The sequence below is a fragment of the Hemiscyllium ocellatum genome, chromosome 6 (assembly GCF_020745735.1).
Source record: "Hemiscyllium ocellatum isolate sHemOce1 chromosome 6, sHemOce1.pat.X.cur, whole genome shotgun sequence".
In the NCBI taxonomy this organism is placed as follows: domain Eukaryota; kingdom Metazoa; phylum Chordata; class Chondrichthyes; order Orectolobiformes; family Hemiscylliidae; genus Hemiscyllium; species Hemiscyllium ocellatum.
The window spans coordinates 84,626,418-84,648,545 of NC_083406.1; the positions used below are offsets into that span (position 1 = coordinate 84,626,418).

Here is a 22,128-nt window from a genome sequence, read left to right on the forward strand (position 1 = left end):
CGCGGGTAGACATTCATATGTGGTCAGTGTAATGGCACCCATGTCAGCTCTGCCACATGGACATACCCATTCAATAATTACCAGCTCGGGGGGGGGGGAACACCCGAGACATCAAGGGAGACATGGGTGAACAGACAGACGGAAGGACAAGACAATGTACGTTACCGAGCGATGAAGGGATTGTTTTTTCTATTTAAGTGGACTTATGCGACAGACACCCCAGACCTCCAAACCTGTTCGCAGTAGGGACAATTACACCCCTTACTGCACCATGCCCCAGCAGGGGACATGTTCGGAGAAGGATAGCGACCTGCTCCATCAGCCAGGAGTTCTGTGCTGACTGCAAGATCTCCACCATTTTGGGGTCATCATTGGGATATGGATTCTTGGGATTTTGATCTCTATCTTTGGGGGACACAGCATGGATTGTCAGTGCTAAAAACCGAAACCTTGTATGTGGTCTGACTATCTTCAGCAATTATACCTCAAAACTCTCTCGAAGTGATTAATACAGAGTTGGCTGAACTCAGATTCTACATACAGCAGACAGTTACAAGGTGGATTATCAATTAGCAACAGTAAGGGGGAGTTTGTACAATTCTTGGTGACAATTGTATCACCCATCTTATTGGTAAAAATAATGACTGCAGATGCTGGAAACCAGATTCTGGATCAGTGGTGCTGGAAGAGCACAGCAGTTCAGGCAGCATCCAACGAACAGCTCGTTGGATGCTGCCTGAACTGCTGTGCTCTTCCAGCACTACTGATCCGGAATCACCCATCTTATTGATGACTCTTGTAACATTACAGATGCCGTTAAGAATATACGAGACCAGCTAGATCATTTTCGACAGGAGCCGCAATTACAGACAGCTGGTTAAATTGGGGACCCTGTTTGGCACTTGGGGTATTTCTCCTCATTGCACTCAAGCTGGCATTCTGTGTGGGCCTCGGGTGTTTAAAGCTCTGCTGTAAGGTGCTACTGACGGGAACTGCATGCAGCGAGTGTCGCCACAGATGAGCCCCCAACAAAACTGGCACTCCATGAGACCTCTCAGGAGGAGGAGCTCTGAGAGATGACCTACCTCTACATGTGAATTGGGCGGTCTGCAGGAGATCTCCGAAGTCGCCCCCTTTATCACAAAGGGGGGGAGTGAAGTGGGAGATGGCATTGGGCAGGGTGACACTATGCACACAGATACACAAGATGGCCACTGAGCCATAAGTTGGCCACTTGACACACAAGATGGCTGCTGGACTAGAAAATGGATAGAAACAGCAAAGCAAATATAGATACTGCCTAGGGCCACCAGGATGCCAACACAGGTACTCACAACCTAGTTGATTAGTTTAAGGCAAGTGGGGGAGAGAATACACATATACTGCCCGCTGAAGTGTTTGGGTCCAGCTAAAACTTTTGATAGAAATGATAACAGTTTGATATGGACTCAACACAGTGATAATAGCCAGGGCTGCAGTAATTATCCTTCTCAGGAAGAGCGATTAGCGGCCATTACTACAGCAATGGACTTCTACGCAGACACTGAAACTGATGACGACTGCACTCGAACTGACAATAACCGCACAGAAACTATCAAAGATTCTGCAATGTTTACAATACACAATCTATGTTACAAGGACAATAGTTAATTTCCACGTGTCATTGCTGGACAGAACAATAACATCTAAGAAATAATTAAGAATCAAATCGTGAAATGAAGTGAGAAATGCAAAACAAGTAGTCATGTTGCTAACAGGAGAGACATTTTGCCCGAGCTTTTTATTTTACATGCATCGGGACAATTTGCAAGAATACCAATTCTTGGGGAAATCTATACTATACTAAGTAAAAGGAAAATGGTCTAAGTACATCCCAACCAGAAAAAGAAAGATGGATCCAATTGGCCAAGTACTGCCTCTTTAATATGTTCTTGATCAGCGAAGTCACTGAGGGAAATCAGAGTTAACATTTCGGGTCAAATTCTGAGAAAGGGTCACTCGTCATGAAATGTTAACTCTGGTTTCTCTCCACAGATACTGCCAGACCTGCTAAGCTTTTCCACCAACTTCTGTTTTTGTTTCTGATTTGCAGCATCAACAGTTCTTTCCACTTTTACATACTTTCAAGCAGCACTTGCAGGAGAATAGCCCATTCACCAATGCTCACTTTGAGTTCTGCCAGGGCCATCTGACACCTGAACTCATTAAAAGCCTTAGTCTAAACATGGACAAAAGACTGAAATACAGAGGTGCTGTGAAATAGAATACCCTTGACATAAAGGCCACATTTAAATAAGTATACAATCAAGACTTCCTAACAAAACTAGACATAATGAGAATCAGTAGGAACGCTTTCCACTATTTGGAGTCACAGCTAATAGGAAAGAAGATTGTTGTGGTTGTTGGAGGTTAATAATGTCATTCCCAGGATATCACTACAGAAGCTCCTCACAGTAGTGTCCTTGACAAAGCTATCCTCACCTGCTTCACCCTTCCCTCCATCATAACACCAGAAATGGGGCTGTTCACTGATGATTACATAATGTTCAACAACATTCACTACTCTTCAGACACTGAAACAGTCCATTTCTAAATGCAGCAAGACCTGATCTTGACTGATAAATGGCAAGCAATATTCATACCACACAAGTACCCCACAATGACCATCTCCAACAACAGCCAATCTTACAATCGCCCCTTGACTTTCAATGGCATTACTGTCACCAAATACTCCAATATCAACATCTTGTGGTTGATTACTAAACTGAATGGGACTGGCCATATAAATATAGTTGTTAAAAACGTAGGTCAGAGGTTAGAAATTCTGTGGCGAGCAATTCACTTCTGTTGCATCTGCAATGCAAAAGCTAGGAATGTGATGAAATACTGTCTCCAACTCACTGGAAGGTGCAGTTCCAAAAAAACACTCAAGCAGCACATCCAGGAGAAAGCAACCAGCTTGATGAGCTGGTTATCAGTTATCAGCTTGAATATTCACTACCTTCACCATCAACACACAGTGGTAGCATCCACCAAGGCTCTTCAGCACTTTCTAAATCCATGATCTCTATCACCTAGAAAGAAGAGAGTAACAGAAGCATGGGAAAACCACCATTTGTAGGTTCTCCTTCGAGTTACTCACCACATTGACTTGGAAATATATTGTGGTTCTCTCAAATTTCTGGAACTCCTTTCCCAACCATACAGTACATGTCTGTACATTCCAAGGACTGCAGTACTTCAGGAAGACAGCTTGCTACCAGCTTCACTGGATCAATTAGAGGTCCTAACCAGCAATGCCCATATCCCATGTTTGAATAATGGAAAAAAAACACACTGTAACAGGACACCAAAACCTCTTGCATTACATTACTGTCCCTGAACTAGCGCAATTTTTGGCAGAGGGTCAGGGTAGCTGCCTTTGGTGTACAAGCTGATTTGAACTTTGGTATAGTGACCATAAGCTTGAAAAGACAAAAGTACAAAGTTTGGCCAACAGTGAACATGGCTACAAAAGATTTCAGAGGCACATACATATTACTGGTGGCAAATGAAATGTAATGTGGTGACAAGTGAAACAATACATTTGAGAGAAAAACACAATACAAATATTTGAGTGCATATATGTAGTATTTAAAAATCATGAAAGCGTGGATACAAATAAATAAAGTCAGCTAGAATATGACAGTATTTCAGATTACAGGGTTCAGAGTACAACTGGTGATAATTTTCTAAAATATCCCTTTCAGGCCACAAGTAGAGTACAATTGCAGTTTTCAGAACCCCAACATACTAAAGAATTAAACCTAAATATGTGCATCATGATTTCACCAAGTTTATACCACAGATGGAAAAGAAAACAAGCCATCTCTCAAATTCCATAATACAAGGTATAAATAAAATACTGCTCATAGCAAGGCTGTTATTGATTGTGACAATGATTACTTGAATGAGATCACTGGCAGGTAATCAATTTCATGAGGCTTTTCTTTCATTATTTTTCATGGACTATTAATGGAGGTGTTAGAGTAGTAAGCAAATTCACTAATTTTTATACCTGTCCTGTCTGGTAATGCCTTGCAAACTGCCTCACCACACGATAATCATTGGCAAAGTATTCCATCAAAATTGAAGGTACTTCTGCAAAATCTGTCGGACATCTTGTACCTGAAAAAGAGAAAAACACAGTTTTTCACAGGAAATTTGGTTTGAGGACATTAAAATTAGGAAAAAATAAAGTTCATTTGACTCCTTAAGCCTGCTCTATCAATCGATAAGATAACGGCTAATCTGATTATGGCTTCAACACCACATATCCATCTATGCCAATAACCACTGGATCCTTTGTTAATTAAGAATCTATCTAATTATCTTCTAAATATAATCAGTGACACCTCCTTCTCCAATCTCTGGGAAAAGAATTTTCCCTCATCTCAGTCTTGATTGGAACACACTGAATTTTTACAACTATGACCCTAGTTCTAGGCTTTTCCACAGGGAAAGCATCCTTTCAGGTCCCTCAAGACTTTTATATTGCTCAATAAGGTCAATTCTTACTCTTCCTAACTCCAGCAGATCCAGGCCCAATCTGTCCAACTTTCCCTCATAAATTAATGCCTCCACGTCATTAGAGTGAACCTTATCTGAATTGCCTCTAATGCATTTAAAACATCTCTCTCATAAGGCAATTAAAACTGCACACATTACTCCAGAACAACTAAACATAACAAAGTAATCATGCACTGAAATGGAACATTTTCCATTCTGGTCAGTAGTCACCTACCTGTTACATGTTGGTATCTAGTTCTGCCTAGCATGGAATGCATGGCATGACCCATTTCATGAAAGAGATTCTCCATCATTCCAGGAGTTAGAAGCGTTGGAGAGGATGCTGTTGGATGAGGCAGACTGAGCATCAAAACTACAACAGGAAGCTGGTACTCCCCATTCTCCAATGATCGGCCACCCCGGATTGTAAAGTGACAGTCCTGAGGAGGATGAAGAACAATTTTGCTCAATATTGTTTTCATGCTTCACAGGATCTCATATCAATAAACTGTCACTACTGAAACCATATCTAAGACATACAGAATCCCTACAGTATGGAAACAGGCCCTTCGATCCAACAATTCCACATCAGCCCTCCAAGGAGTAACCCACCTAGACCCATTCCCCTACATTTAATCCGTGACTAATGTACCTAACCTATACATCCCTGAACACCAATTCACCTATTCTACACACCTTTGGATTGTGGGAAGAAACCGGAGCACCCAGAGGAAACCCACACAGACACATTTCATTGGTGAGGGTTGATGATTATGACATAAGTTAGAGTATAATTTTTTACAAAATAAATTTCACCAGTATGGTTCACATGTATCCATTTTTAGAACACATTTTTAAATTTGTTCCCCAAAAGCAGAAATCTTTTACTGCTCAAACACTAGTATTAGGTGGTAATATTTGTAATTTATAAAATAATCACATTTAAATAACAGCAAATTTAAATCAGTTAGATTTCTCATGAAGTAAAGCATTATGAAGAAAGTACAAAAAAATGCAGTTCTGATTTGTTCATTTCTTTATGAGGATACATAGCTGTCTAGTGAAAGACATGACTACTTTTAATTCAGTTTTTATTTTCAGCTCCACCTGTTTGACCTTCAACATTTGCAAGGACAAGCTAGAATAAAGGCCTAGAGTCATGAAAGTAAATTTTAGCTTCTCCTACAGAATGTGCTGTTTTTCAAAATGCAAAACCCAATACTTGAAAAAAAAAGTCCTTCAAAACAAATCTTTCTTGGGGTACAAGACAGGAAGATGGACAAATAAACCAGCAAAATTGATTAATCAGCATCAAAAAGGGGAGCCATTGTGATTAATTACTATTTATTTTCCTGTCTCCTTGGAATGCTGTTTGAAGAAGTGGTCCACATCAGTGCATTCGAACATGCTGTGATTTCCCAGCAACCACACAATTGAAGTATACAATGCAAATTATGAAAAGGTTACTTGGTTGTAACTGAGAGCTTTTTTTTATTTTGTTAATGGGACGTGGGCATCGCTGATAAAGCCAATATTTGTTACCAATCACTAATCGCCCTTGAACTGAGTGAATGGATGAGCGAGGTTGGAAAGGTGAAAGAGAGGATGTGGGAAATGAAAATAAACAGTGCTGAAAATATTCATCAAATAAGGCAGCATCTGTGGAAAGGAATTGAATTAGAGTTTCAGGTCACGAGTGAAATCACTACACTTTTTCTACCCACTGAGGCTGCCTGACTTACTAAGCATTTCCAACATTTTATTTAATTATCACACCAAAAGGTTTGGTAAGATTAAGGAGGCTTGTAAATGAGAATATACCTGATTAGGTTTGTCAGATCTATAGAAGAAATCGCAGTAAATGTATCCTACAAGTCCATCAGTTTCATCAACCACAGCCTAACAAAGAAGGACACAAGTTGATCATTCACATTAGAGCAGTTTATTACAAAGAATCAATTTTCACCAGAGATCAATATCATATGCTATTCAAAGGAGGTGTTCTTTGCATTTTCTGATCCAAATACATTGGGAAATTGGAGCACTGCAAAGAAATAAATCATTAATTTGATTTCAGGCAATTCATTACTTTTTGCGAAAACACTCAAGCACAAAGAAGGCTATACCAAGAAGAATCTCTATCATATGAATCACTTACTCCTCCACTTCATTCTACGTTAGGGCCAACAAGTTTCTGCTGCCCCTTAACTTTGAGCGCTGTACTTCCTGATACCCTTTATACAACTCAACACCACAAAACAAGAATGAAAACCAAATGATGCTAACTTTTAAAAGTTCATCTAGATTAAGTGCAATGGATATCTAGACTTCATTGGAAGTTCTTCAATTTTGAAATCTCATCTGAATTTCAACAGGGCTTAGGATAATAACAAGAACATAAATCTCATAAGATGGGTGACTACTTAAACTAGGATAAAAACAAAATACTGTGGATGCTGGAAACATAAAATAAAAACAGAACTTGAAGAAACTCAGCAGGCTAGGTAGCATCTGTAGCGAGGGAAATAGAGTTGACATTTCAAGTTCAGTAGGATTCTTCTCTGAATTCTTCTGAAGAGCTATACTGATCTTGAAGTTTTAATTATACTTCTTCCTCCAGGTGCTGTCAAATTTGCTGACTTTCTTCAGCACTTTCCGTTTTTGATTTTCACACTCAGAATTTACGACAATTTGAATACTTTAAAATTAACTCACCAGTTTTCGGATATCATCGGACCAGACTTCCCCTTTCTCTGGCTCTTCTACACATAGTGAGACACCAAACAACCGGGTGAAAAGCAGATTCAAACCATCCATACAGGCTCCCAAAGAAAAAAATGGGCTATACAGGCCTGGCTCTATATTAAACCTGAAAATTCAACCAATAACAGCATTAGAATCTAATTTTTCAAAAACGCAGATTGTCTCACTTGTTGTAAGCAGTGACAGAAACCTTATATTAGATACAAATATATATTGTGTGATTCCTGATGCCAAATATGAAACATATGATAATTTGCCTTACATAGAATGAAAGGAAAGAAGTAATTGGACATTCTTTCTTTGCTAACAGGACAAAACTGCCGAATTAAATCCATTAAATGGCTTCAGCAAAAGTACACAATGGAAATTGAAAAAGAAAGATAACAATGTTTTTTTAAACACTTAACAGAACATCTGTATTGCCAAAACTAACCTCAATTTACACAAGTCCCATCGCCCAGCATTGGACCTATAGCATTTCAAGTACTCATCCAAGTCATTTATAAAGGTTGTGGGGTTACCTGCCTCAATTACATGCCCCAGGGAGCGTACTCCAGATCCCCATTATTCTCTGGGTGAAAAAAGCTTTTCTTCAAATCCCCTAAGCCTCCTGCATTCCACTTTAAGAGTGTACCCCCTTGCTACTGACACTTCCATTAAAAGGGGAACAGCTGCTTTCTGTCTACTCTTCTTACAAACCTCAATAAAGACCCCCTCAACCTTTATGCTTCAAACAGCACAAGGTTATCTGCCTCTCCCCATAGCGATTTATTGCAATGTATATGTCTATGAACGACATGACAAATTGTACAGGTATCAAAGATTTATTTTATGAATAAAGTATATTTTGAAATAAAAAAAAAATCTGCCTCTCCTCATAGCGAAAGCATTCCATCCGAGGCAATATCCTGGTAAATCTCTGCATCCCAACCAGCACAATCACTTCCTTCCTACAGTGTGGTGATCAGAATTGCACAGCAATTTCGACTCTGACCTCAACAAAGAAGGCCATTGTCACTTTAACACTGGGTGAAGACCAATCAGAAGGGACCATTCAAGAAAAGGATTTCACTTATTATTGTGTGGTTAGGTAGAATCTGTATGAGCTCCTTTTAACCCACAACAAAAATGTAGGTTTTCTCTACCGCAGATTTATACAGTGGGATATTCCTTGCAACTCTTGTAATGTCACTGAGGTGGTAATCCAGAACCCAGACTAATGTTTTCTGGGACATGAATTTGAATACTACAATGGCAGATGTGAAATCTGAATTCAATAAAAATCTGTAATTAAATGCTGATCTAATGGTGACCATCCAACCACTGTTGAGCATTATGAAAAACCCATCTGGTTCACTAAAGTTCTTCTGAGGAGGAAATCTTCCAACTTAATTTAACCTAAGTGTGACTTCAGATCCTTGATTTTTAATTGCCGTAGGAAGTCACACAGTTGTATTAAAATGTTACAACATATAAACAAAGAAATGAAACAAGAATGACCACCAGAAAAAACAGCAACACACATAGCCCTGTCAGTGAAGCAAAGACCTCCTAACCAATATTTGGGGCCAAGTGCCAAAATTGGGAGAACAGCCCCACAGAGAAGTCAAGCAACAGTCCACATCATCATACACTCAGAATCAATCCTTACAAACAACGTCTCAGAGTATAACATGAGTATCCCTTAGTATGCCTTATTCCATTAACAGGCCAGATCCACCAGAGAGTTCTCAGGCTGATGGAGTATAATGTGGGAAAATGTGAGTGTGTCCACTTTGGCAGGAAGATTAGAAAAGCAGCAACTTATTTAAATGGACAGAAATTGAAAAACTTTGAGATACGGAGGGATATGTTGCACTGCTACATGTATTACAAAAATGTTAGCAAGCAGACACAGTAAGTGCTTAGGAAGTTTAGCTGTTTATTGCAAGGAATTTTCAGATACAATTTAGGATCACAAATAGTTAATGCTAGCACAGATTAACATATTTAAACAGAGAGCACCAAAAATCTTGCTCAAATTGCTGACCATTGTAGGAATGGAGTCGAGGATGTACCATTGTAACCTAGACAATAAACCAGAGAGGTAATCAATGAGCATAGCTTGACTTCTTTGAGTAGGGGTTATAAGAAGCTTCTGCAGCTTGGTGATAATGAATAACTACTTAATGGTTCTCTGAGCGAATTTTTTGGGCAAGATAATATGCTGCTTTCTTGCAGCTTTTACGCAGAAATGGAAGTATTGCTCCCCCTAGAACTAGAATCATTTTGATCTTGTGGAAAAGAGTCATCGTCTATGTGAGCTCGAGAAAAGCAATTATTGTATCACACCAAAGTCTCCCTCAGCCCTTATACCGCCACAAAGTCCTCATATCAGGTAGCATCCTTGTAAATCTCACTATACAGTCTGCATTTCCTCAAAATCCTTCTTAAAGGATGGAACTCAAACATTGTTTAACTTGCAACAGATTCGATATGATAATTTGACTATTATAATTTATGCCTTTCATAAAACAAAGCATTTAATTAGCTTTTTTTGGTTTTATTTAATTCTGGTGTTGCTTTTTAATCTTGTGAACCAAAATGCCTAAATCTCAGTGTTCTTTCACATCAAACATTCCCCCGTTGAGAACACAATTTTTTAAACCAAAAAAAACTTACACTATTGTGTTGAATTCCACCTGTCACTTTAATGCCCATTCTGCCATTTTGTTATCATTGCCTTGCAGCTTCTTGTGATCTTCATAAATACTCACTATACTTTGCATTTCAAAATTATGTGCAAATGTACACACGTTTTTATCCCTATATCCAAATCAGTGACAGAGCAAACAGAAATAGCTCCAGAGGAAAACCCTGACAATTCTGGTATCTACTGTTATTCACCTTCAACTGGTTCCCTCTCTCTTAACCAATTTAAATCTAACTTCTACCATTATAATTACACAAGCCCTCAACCTACTCTAATAAATCCCATATAGTACTCTGCCAAAGGCTTTTTTAAAGACCATAAAAGAGTGTTCATGTAGCTTCAAAGTCGTATTATAGAGATCATGTTGATTGTCTCAGGGTAGACAGCCCCAAGGGCTTGTGCAACCCATACACATTTCTTTAATAGCATCAATAAAAGGAACTTCTGTAGCCCTTGCAGGTATTATCTGGTGCTACAATGAACACAGCATTCCATTATATTAATACCCAAAATCTATTAAACCAATCATCTTTTGAAAGAACTCAATCAAATTTGTCACATAATCCTCCTTTCTGAAATCCAAGTTAGCTGCTTCTAAATATTATGACTTTACCTAGTTACTTTGTAATTTCATCCATAATTAAAGATTCCATAATTATCCCTACTACAGATGTTAAACTAACGGGTCTATAATTATCAGGATCCTTGGATGTTTCTTGTCTGGGCCTGGAATTTTGATTTGTTTCAGCTGAACATCTTCAGCATTTTTGTTTAATTTATTGTGAGATTGCTCATGTTACCATTAACCATTTCAGTATGTCTCTCCTCAATATCTTCTCTCGGTAACTGTTACGTTTCCCTGCCAATTTCCATTTATATTCAATTAGCTCACTGACGACTCTTCTCAGAGCTCAACCTTCATCTCTAATAATTATAGTTAATATCATTTAGGATGTATTTTACTGAGATATTTTAGAGCTTTCAATTTTTTGAGAACTTTTTCTCAAGTTAATTTTTTTCAACTCTCTCAACCTCTTCTTAGGTTCTTCTGTTCTCTACTTTTTACACAAGTGGTATGCCACATCCTTGAATTCTAGTTCAACCTTGATCCTTATCAACAAATAAAATATGCTGATGATGTGAAACAGAGACCTAGCAATAGCCAAATTGTTTTATTGGATCTGGCCAAAGTCTCATTATTGTTAATACATTCTTAATAAGAAAAATCTAGAGCAGAAACGAATACATTAGTTCTCATAAATTTGCAATAATTAGTTGCGTCGTGTTTTTGCTGCAGGAATTATTGCACACTGGTAGTCTGAAAAGTATCGTTAATCAACCTGCTTGGACAATGTTATGATATACTTCTGAGGTATGTGGGACTTGAATCAGATCTAGAGGCAGGGACCTTACCACTGCACCAGAAAAACACGACTGGTGGTCTGAAATCTTGATCAGTGTTAGTTCATACAAGCTGCGTGACATAGCAAATGAGTAACTATTTTACTACACCTTAAGTATGCTGTTAACCAGTCTGTGGCTCACTAATGCAATTTAACACCAATTTCAAATGAATATTTCAGTTTCTGGCCACCTGCTTTGCTAGAATTGTGCTCAGTACAAACCGAAGATACAGCTAATTTTCACCTGAAAACTCTAGTTTTATTATTGACTATTGTTTTCTTTGGATAACTCTTTTACTTTTGCCTTCATTTTCTTCAAAACTGCAGCTATTTTGTTTACCCTCTGACTGTGAGACTAAGCCAATATTTGCAAATTTTAATCTCTTTACAAGTATTCTTATGTTTATTTTCTTCCTTTTATGGCCTTTTATTTTCCTATTTTCAGGACAGCATTCTCAGTATGCTTCAATATACCTCATGCTTTCTACTACCTTGCTGTTTTCGTACATCGGCATAGACAGTGTGTCAGGAACTACTTAACTAGTGAGGAGGAGAGACATTTACAGACGCACCTAGCCCAATACGAGCATAACGTTTACAGCTGGTAAATGTAGACATATTAACTGCAGGATAACCAAGTGGCCTCTTCTTTTGCTGTATTGTTTGAAGATTCTGTGAAATTGCCTCTCTCTATTCATCCTTTCAAAACTTGTCATGATTTTAAAAATTTGCATGAAATACTTCCTTAGACTTTCTTAGGAAATGGTTCCAGCTAGTCAAGATTCTCTTCAAATCTATTATTTAAATCTCTGGTACACTTTTAACATTCACTCGATCATCAGGCATCTAAAACTGCACATGGTTTTGCATAAATACATCATTATTTCTTTGCTCCAATGTTATGCTTCTACAATATTCTGTCTTAGAAGATAAACATTAATGATCCATTCTTGGCTTTATCTGAAAGCACTCTCACTTTCCAGGGATTACCAAAAGAACCTCTTCATTTTTGCATATTCTAATCATGTACTTTTTTAAAATTCTTTTACAGTTCTCCTCACTGCTACAAAATCTCACACTTGTAAGTCATTAGTAAGTTTTGAAATTGCCCAAGTTCAAATGGATTTATATGCATCAAGGGCATATACTGACACATACTGTATATGTTTTCTAATCTTTCTTTGAATTGACATCAAATACTTAAACCTACTCTCTGTTACAATTACGTATGCCGTCCCTTACATACCGGCTTTGAATATATATTCATACATTAGCATGTTAAACCTACAATTCACATTCTTATTTGGATACTTGTGCAAGATTTATTGAAACAGTTAGAAAACCATTTTAATAGCATGTTTTCTGATTAAGTATAGATAGTTCTTCTATAATGCTCGTTTATTAATGCGATTTGTGAATTGTCCATTTTTTTTTGATAAAGCAAACTCCTGTTCACTGTTACACAATTCACATCCCGGCACTAGGTGTCACGGTGTGGGGAGGACTGGACTCTACATCAGCTTCATGTGATCAGTGGGCTCGTGCGCTCTCATGAAGAACCTTGTGCTAATGGACTTGGAAAAGCATCATGAAAATGTCCTCAGGCTGTAGAGACAAGAATCTGGGAGCAGTCTGTTAATTTAAAAACTCAGAGTGGAGATAAAAGTGAAATTTCACTGGAATTGATTAATCGTAAAAAAAAGTGTTGAGGAGCACTTTGAAACTTGGCTTTTTTGTTTGTATTAAAGAGTTTGTTCCCCTCTGTTAAAAAAATATGTTCAGATGTTAAAAATTATCTACAGACCCATATGAATCTGACTAATCACTATGGTAACCAACTGCAAAAAAAAAACAGTTCAGGGGCTTGAACATGGTCAGTCAGCTGCTCAGGGTAGTCAGAGTCAGGAAACTCTGCACAGAGTGGGTGAGGGAGAGAAAGGTGGGTGGCACACTGCTACCTTTGGTGCACATGTCCTGAGGGGGTGAGTAGGCTGTGCAGAAGGGATTCAGGGTTAGTCAGGGTCAGACGTTAGCAAGGCTGAGTGTGCATGGGGATGATGTTGCAGAAAATGGTGGTTACAGTAGCAGAGATAGAGTGAGTGTGAGGTATCAATGAAAAGATGGTGGCACTTTCACTGGCAGAATGGAGATGATCATCAATCTTCTTCCTACATTCAGTGCATTCCTTCAGATGGTTGAGAATGCACTGCCCTGGATGGTAACCCTAATCTAGGTTGGTGTAGTTCCAGTAAATGGAATTCTCCGTTGGCCTGGGAGAAATGACAACTACCCCTGCCTTACCCTATCCCCATCAACAGCATCTCAATGTCCCTGCCCAGAAAAAGAGACAATTTCCATTGCCTGCCAAATTCAAGAACCATGCAGGCTCTGCAGACTGACATCTCTTGTCTGGGTGCACAATATCTTTTAAAGATAGTGCTGTACCACAGATGTTTGGTCAATTCTGGGATATCCCAGGAAATGGTGAGTTGCTTCGGAAATGGCATATGGCATGATGGAGCTAGAATGTATGAAGGGGGCACCAAAGGGTGGGGTAGGTAATAAATCAGACTGGTTTTGTAAAATAGGTGATAGATGTCTCCAAGCATCATGATGTGAAACCCTCCAAAAAACTTCTCAAACTGACAGCAAATGAAATTAAGATTCAGACCTTGATTTATGAAGGCAGTTTTCATTCTGGGATTTGACTTGTGCAATGTTACCATTAGATGGGATCAGAAGACTGGCTAGAATATAGCACAGCCAGGAGGTAGAGTTGCCAATCGAGAGTAGTCAGTTGAAGATTCTGATGAATTGCACAATATGGTACCTTACAACAGGTCAAAATTCACTTAGCCTAACGCAAACGATAGCACAGTTGAGCTACTATTTGGGTTTCAATTTTTACTTGAATTTTTGGTGGTTTGCTCCAACCCTGTTTTTCCGATAGGCCCCATCATTTGAATTGCACGATTTTCTGTTACATGGCATCGCACGGGAACGCAACTACGCCATTTTGGAAAAACTACCTGTATGGCAAACAAAAAATACCCAGCGCAACGGACAGTTATATTTTATAACAAATAAGAATTTTGCCAAATATTTCTTCTCAAAACTGTCAACTTTTAAATTAGATTTTTAAAAATCAGAATCAGAAACTTCCATTTTAACAATCTTACTTGGAATCACTTAGTTTTCTTCTAAACCTCTCAATTGTAAAATATCATTGGGGATAATAGATCTAAGTATAGGAAATCAAGATCATGTGAGCTATTTTGTAGTCTGCGTGAGTGATTGATGGAGATCAAAGGAAAGCTTAGTTTGGTTTACTTACAAAAAAGGAGTAAGGTATTTACTTGGAAACAATGGCAACAGTTTCTGGTGTGCAATGAATAGATTCAGAGTCTCTCAAAGTCTCAATAAGGTTTGTAAATAGTTGTGCTGTAAAACAGTCCATTTATTTCTAGGATTAAAAGGAAATTGAGATTAAGGATAGGTTACTGGCATTTCTACCTAGATGCAACGTTAACATATTTCATCTTGCCATGTGAAAGAATAAGCCAGTTTTGAAATCAGTTTACAGGCTTCTCTACAAATCAATTACAATATCATAGAAATAGCTACTCAGTGTGGTCAGCAGAACAAAAAGGCTGTTTGGCTTGCTAGTCACCACAGCTGAATGTTTTTGCAGAAGCCAGATACATATGTGTACATATGACTGGGGAAAGAATCAAAATCTCAGATTTTCCTGATGGTGGAGGTTTAAAGAACTCCCTGAAAAACATGCCTAGATACAGTCACTCAAAGTCAATACTCATGAAACAACAATACAGAAACATACCATAAGTATAGAGGTGGAATATCAGTAGTTGTATATTAAGCTGCCTACAAATAGATTATGCAGTCATTTTCTTGGCGATTTGTTAACCAATCATCATGAGAAAAATCCTGCTGAGTCAATCTTTTGGCCAATAATTACAAGTTTGAATTTGCCTTTAAATTTAATCAGTTTCTATGGAGATTGTATTTTCTGATTTCAAAAAAACCTTGCTTTTTGTGGTGATTTTTGGTCACACTTATGGAGGAAAATGAAATGGCGTGGCAGAAAAATATCTAGAATATTTTTAAACTGTTTTCTTTCAAGGGATGTGGGAGTTGCCAACTACTTCGATAGATATTGTCTATCACTAATTGCCTTTGAGTTGCCTTCTTGAAACACCAGTCCATGTGATGCAGTCACACCCACTGTGCTGCTGGAAAGGGAGTTGTAGGTTTTTGAGCCAGTGACAGTGAAGGACAAATGGGGAGTGTCAAAGATTTCTTGAAGAACTGCTGCACTACATCTGATAGATGGTAGAGCATTGCCATACCGTACATCAGCTGTGGTGGAAGTAAAAGTTTAAGGTGGTGAACTTGCTGTCAATCATACAGGTTCTGAATAGCATCTTCTCCAACATTGAAGCTGCACTCATCCAAGCAAGTGGATGGTATTCTACCAGATTTCTGACTTCTGACTGGCAAGCTGTGGGGAGTCAAAAGTTGGGTCACTCATCTCATCTTTCCCAGCATCTGACCTGCTTTTGAACTCTTTGACCTACCACAGTATTTACAAGGCTGGATCAGTTCAGTTTCTGATGAATGATAATCCCCAAGATTATGGGAAATCTAGCAACGATAAAGATATAAATGGCATGGGGAGGTGACTAAATTCTCCCATTTGAGATAGTCATTGCCTGGCATTTGTACAGCAAGAATGTTACCTGATGCTTATCAGAGGAAAAAGTGAGGTCTGCAGATGCTGGAGATCAGAGCTGAAAATGTGTTGCTGGAAAAGCGCAGGAGGTCAGGCAGCATCTAAGGAACAGGAAATTTGACGTTTCGGGCATAAGCCTGATGAAGGGCTTATGCCCGAAACGTCGAATTTCCTGTTCCTTAGATGCTGCCTGACCTGCTGCGCTTTTCCAGCAACACATTTTCAGCTCTGATACTTATCAGACCAAGGCTGAATGCTGTCCAGCTCTTGCTGCATTTGAACATACATTGTTCCAGTATTTGACTAATTACAAATGATTCAGTATATTTGCAATCAGCAAACATCCCCACTTCTGACATTTTAGTGAAAGGAAGGTCAATGATAAATCAGCTGGACCTCACCCTGAGGAATCCTGCAGTGATGATGCACAACTGAGATGATGGACTTTCAACAATCACAGGACCTTCCTTTGCAATAAGTAGGATTCCAATCATTGGAGATGTCCCCACCCTCAACTTCCCATTGACTCAAATTGTCCTAGGACTCATTAAATGCCACACTGGTATCAGGAGCAGTTACTTTCACGTCACCTCGAGTTCAGCTTTTCTGACTATGTTCAAATGAGTTCAGGAACTTAGTGAAACTGCTGAAACCCAAACTAAGCATTATTGAGCAAGTTATTGCTGTCTAGGTGCCATTTTATAGCATCATCAACAACTTTTGTATCAGCTTCCTAACAACTGAGAGTAGGTGGATAGGTAATTAACGAGTCAAATTTATCTTTTTTCTGTGAAAGAATATAGATGGGGAATTTTCGATCTTGTTGGGTAGAGGTCATTGGTGCAGTTACATTGTGCTAGTTCAGGAGCACAAGTCTTCAGTACTATTACCAGAATATCATTAGAACCATAGACTTTGTAGCATACAATGGCTTAGTTGATTTTTTAGCTTACATTCAGTGATTTAAATCAGTTCTGGACTGGCATCTGAGATGTTGGATCTCAGAAGGCCAAGATGGATCATCCATTAGACAATTCTGGCTGAAGACAGATGAAAATGCTAGAGCTTCAGCTTTTGCATTGATGTGCTACAATCCCCACCATTAAGTATGAGGTATTTTTGGAGCATCTGTCTTCAGTTAATTTTCTACTGCTCCTCATGGCTGGATGTGACCAGACTACACAGCTTTGATCTGACCTATTGACTGTTGGATTGCCCAGCTCTTTCTATCACATGCTGCTAATATAGTTTGGCATGTAAGTGGTCCTGTTGTGTAGCATCATTAGGCTGACCTCATTTTTCGATATGCTTGGTTTTGCTTCTGGCATGCCCTCCTGCCCCGATTGACTGAATCAGAGTCGATAACCTAACATGACAGCAATAATACACTGTGACGTATACCAGGCCATGACATTGTGACTCTGACCGAATACAATTCTGCTAATGCTGGTGGTTCACAACACTTCATGGATGCCTGGTATTGAATTGTTAGATATGTTCAAAATCTATTCCAATTGGCACAGTTGCAATGTAATGATGGAGTACTTTAAAGCATCCACAATTTGAAAGCAGGGCTATGTATCCACAAGGACAGTGCAGTCATTATTCCTCCTTTATTATCATGGCTATATGCATCTGCAATACGCAATCCCAGGGCATCAATGTGGACTTCAACAATTTCCTCATTTCCTTCCCCCACCTTACCCTAGTTCCAAACTTCCAGCTCAGCACTGTCCCCATGACTTGTCCAGACTTGTCCTACCTGCCTATTTTCTATTCCACCTATCCACTCCACCCTCTCCTCCCTGACCTATAACCTTCATCCCCTTCCCCACTCACCTATTGTATTCTATACTACATTCTCCCCACCCCCACCCACTTAGCTTATCTCTCCAAGCTTCAGGCTTTCTGCCCTTATTCCTAATGAAGGGCTTTTGCCCGAAACGTCGATTTCACTGCTCCTTGGATGCTGCCTGAACTGCTGTGCTCTGCCAGCACCACTAATCCAGAAGATGGAGGTCAAGTAAATTATTCCCTTTGTTGATTGCTTCACCACCTACCACAGACCCAGCTTAGAAGCCTTATCCTTTAGGTTTTGACAGATTGGTCAATGGTAGTGCTATAAAGCCTTGGAGATGGACATTGAATTCGTCCAACCACAATGCATTCTATTCCTGCCATCCTCTGTGCTTCTTCCAATCAACATGGAAGAGTACAGATTCACCAGCTAAGGTAAACAGTCATCAAGAGATTTCCTTGCCATGTTAGACCTGAAGCCATGCTATTTCATGCAGTTCTGAATCAACAGTAAGAACTCCCAGGACAATGTGCTCCCAACACTATATCACAGTGCCAACATCTTTGGTGGAACATGTTCTATCCAGGACTCGTGGTGGCAGTGCAGCTGCTTTGGATGTTGCCTACACAGCAGAATTCCATAAAGGATGACTACAGCAGGCTGGTACTCTACCAATTTTAGCACAAGGCCTAGATATTAGCAGGAAGGACTTTGCAGGGTCAAAAGGGCTGGAGGTACATTGTTGTTTCTAGTGCCCAGGTCAATGTCAGGTGATCAGTCTGGTTTCGATCTTTATTGATTTTTCTTTGGAGCAGCCGTTGACTCACTATTACCTGCTATCTGAAATGGCTTATGAAACCAACTATCAACTACATTGGTGTAGGACTGGAATCATATTTAGGCTGGATCAGACATACTTCCTCCCTAATGGACATTTTAAAAGAAGATGGGTTTTCACAAAAATCAATACTTTCACATTTCCTGTTACCAAGGCCAGCTTTTAATTCCAGATTTATTTATTAAATTCAATTTCAGAAGCTGCCATGACAGGATGTGAACTGTACTTCAACAGTTTCACGGATTCTTGAAACAAAAAAAAATCAAAACCTCTAGAGATATTTGTCATTGCGATACTAAAGGGCAACAGCAAGTGAATCAGAGAAATCCCTCTCATAATTCACATGTTATCAACCCACAGGAAATTCCAACTTTTGCCTTGAAGTCTACTCACTGAAGAGAATTTCAGGCTTGAACTAACTACACATTGAGAACATGATGATTTTGTTGGACTAAGCAAAAATCTATTTTCCCATCTGAAGGATAAAAATCCAGGATTAGATTTGCTTGCTTGAGATTAGACCAAAAACAAGACGTAGGATTGCATGTAAAAGATTCTCAATGGAAGGTAATGATAACCCCAATCCTAATATTGGATTTTTTTTAGTAGATAGACCAAGTATAATTGACATATTATAATTATTCTATATAAATTACAAAAAAAAATTCCATTCAGTCAAACCAGTTTGGTTTGGTGTACATTAGCCATAAGCTTTGGTCTTAGTCTCATGTCATCCCTTAACTGTTCTAATTCTTTCCAAAATTCTTTCTTGAAAGGTGGCAGAAAGGGAATGAACCATGACAATCTTTGTCCCACCTCCATTAAAATGGAAGTGGGTAGGTTAGAATTCAGATTCTGATTTTTACTATCCCACCCAAGCGAACCTTGCCTATTTTGGAGGGGTAAAATTCTTTCCAGATATAGTATTTGCAGCAGCCTCAAACTGTTTTAAAAAACAATCTCGCTCTCTGTCATGAAACTCTTAGCTAATCTCATGTCTATGTCACACAGTTTTATCTCAAAAAAAAAACAACCCTTGGTCCATTCTTTTCATAATTAGAAGCAATTCTATTTGGTCACGCTGCAAGTCCTTTCATTTTAACATAAAAAAGCATTAATTTTTCATGATTTGGAGATGCTGGTGTTGGACTGGGGTGTACAAAGTTAAAAACCACACAACACCAGGTTATAGTCCAACAGGTTTAATTGGAAGCACACTAGCTTTCGGAGCGACGCTCCTTCGTCAGGTGATTGTCACCTGATGAAGGAATGTCAAATCACCTGATGAAGGAGGGTCGCTCCGAAAGCTAGTGTGCTTCCAATTAAACCTGTTGGACTATAACCTGGTGTTCTGTGATTATTAATTTTTCAAGTCTTCATACAATTTAAAAAACAATCTAGGCCAGCTCACAGTTTTCCATTATAGATCTCCTGGGGAAAGGAGCATTGATAAAGAATGGAACAATGCTTGAATGACATAAAACATGAGAAAGTTCAGAGACTATTGAAAAAGCATGTGGGATCTTTGGCTTTACAAAAAAGGTATAGAGTACAAAGATAAGGAGGCAACTCTAAATATTTATAAGATATTTATTAAGCTTCGTCTGGTGTGTTGTGTGTCCTATTTTGAGCGCTACACTTCAGCAAAGATTTCAAGACCTGACAGATGGTGCAGGGGAAGTTGACCAGAATGGTAGCTAGATGAGGAATACCAGGTACACAGAGACTAAGGTAGGCTTGATCAACAGACAAAATCCAAACGTAGGAAAGTTACATAATAATCTACAAGGCCATGGCTCTTCCAAAATGGGGGTGGATGTGGCAAATCAGGAATGTATCAGAAAGGGCGGGAAAAGCACGGAGAGGGAAAGGGGCAATGTCCTGGAAGGGAGGGGACAGGGAGGAATATTGAAATGTGGTCACCCAAACGAAAAGGTTGAACAACACAGAACCAGAGAACCTGTTTTCCTTAGAATAAGGAAACTTAAAAATGTGGATACAGATTTCAAAATTATGAGACTTTTATATAGTAAATAAGGAGGAACTGTTTCCAGTGGCAAAAGAATCATTAATCAGAGAACTCAAATTTATGATAATCAGCAAATAAAAAGCAATGACATGAGGAAAAAACTATTTTTAAAAAGTACAGAGCTTAATATTTGGAATTTACTATTTGAAGAGGTGGCACAAACAGATTCAATGATAAATTCCAAAAGGAAATTGGATAAATAGTTAAGATTTGTAAAATCTGCAGATTATAAAATTTGGGCTTACTGGTTAACACTGCTGTCTCTCAGCGCCAGGGACCCGGGTTCGATTCCAGCCTTGAGCGACTGTGTGTGGAGTTTGCACATTCTCCCAGTGTCTGCATGGGTTTCCTCTGGATGCTCCGGTTTCCTCCCAAATCCAAAAGGTGTGGGGGTTGGGTGAACTGGTCATGCTAAATTGCCCATAGTCATCAGGAATGTGTTTAGATTCCCTACATTCTATTGGGTTTCGATTCCCTAGAGTGTTAGGTGCATTAGTCAGAGGGAAATAGGTTTGGGTGGATTAATCTTCGAAGGACCGGTGTGGACTTGTTGTGCCAAAGGGCCTGCTTCCACACTGTAGGGATTCTAATTCTAATTCAATGTACAAATTCCACACAAACAATTGGCTGAGGGTGGAACTGAACCCGCGTCCCTGGCATTGTGAGGTAGCAGTGCTAACCACTGAGCCACCGTTCCACTCCAGATGAACCTTAGATTAGATTAGATTAGATTACTTACAGTGTGGAAACAGGCCTTTCGGCCCAACAAATCCACACCAACCCGCCAAAGCACAACCCACCCATACCCCTACATTTACCCCCTACCTAACACTACGGGCAATTTAGCAAGGCCAATTCACCTGACCCGCACATCTTTATGACTGTGGGAGGAAACCCACACAGACACGGGGAGAACGTGCAAACTCCACACAGTCAGTCGCCTGAGTCGGGAATTGAACCCGGGTCTCAGGCGCTGTGAGGCAGCAATGCTAACCACTGTGCCACTGTGCTGCCCACCTATTATAGAGTTTTTTGAAAATATTGCTAACAATATTGACAAAAGGGATGGAGGTAGTATACTTGAATTTTCAAAAGCCTTTTGATAAAATTCCTCAGAGAAAGTTATGATTAATATCCAAGCACATAGAACAGGATGCAAAATAGTGGCATGAATTAAGGATTGGCTAAAAGAACAGACTGTAGAAATACATCATTCATGTGTTGTCAGACTGTGATTGGGGTACTGCAAGGATCAGTACATCAATCTTCTCTGTCACTGGACCCGAATTATTAACTCTACGTTC

The 22,128-nt window shown here is 39.2% G+C and overlaps 1 protein-coding gene across 2 annotated transcripts in view; it reads right to left on the reverse strand.

Annotated features, from left to right (window-relative positions):
• LOC132816788 (mitochondrial intermediate peptidase-like) overlaps positions 1-22,128 on the reverse strand; it is a 159,914-nt gene that overhangs the window by 52,386 nt on the left and 85,400 nt on the right. For both annotated transcript variants that reach the window (XM_060826736.1, XM_060826737.1), the window contains 4 exons: positions 7,264-7,417; positions 6,370-6,447; positions 4,784-4,988; positions 4,058-4,167 (listed from right to left, as the gene is read on the reverse strand). In XM_060826736.1, coding sequence (XP_060682719.1) covers positions 4,058-4,167; positions 4,784-4,988; positions 6,370-6,447; positions 7,264-7,417 — 547 coding nt within the window. The remainder of the gene's footprint in view (positions 1-4,057; positions 4,168-4,783; positions 4,989-6,369; positions 6,448-7,263; positions 7,418-22,128) is intronic.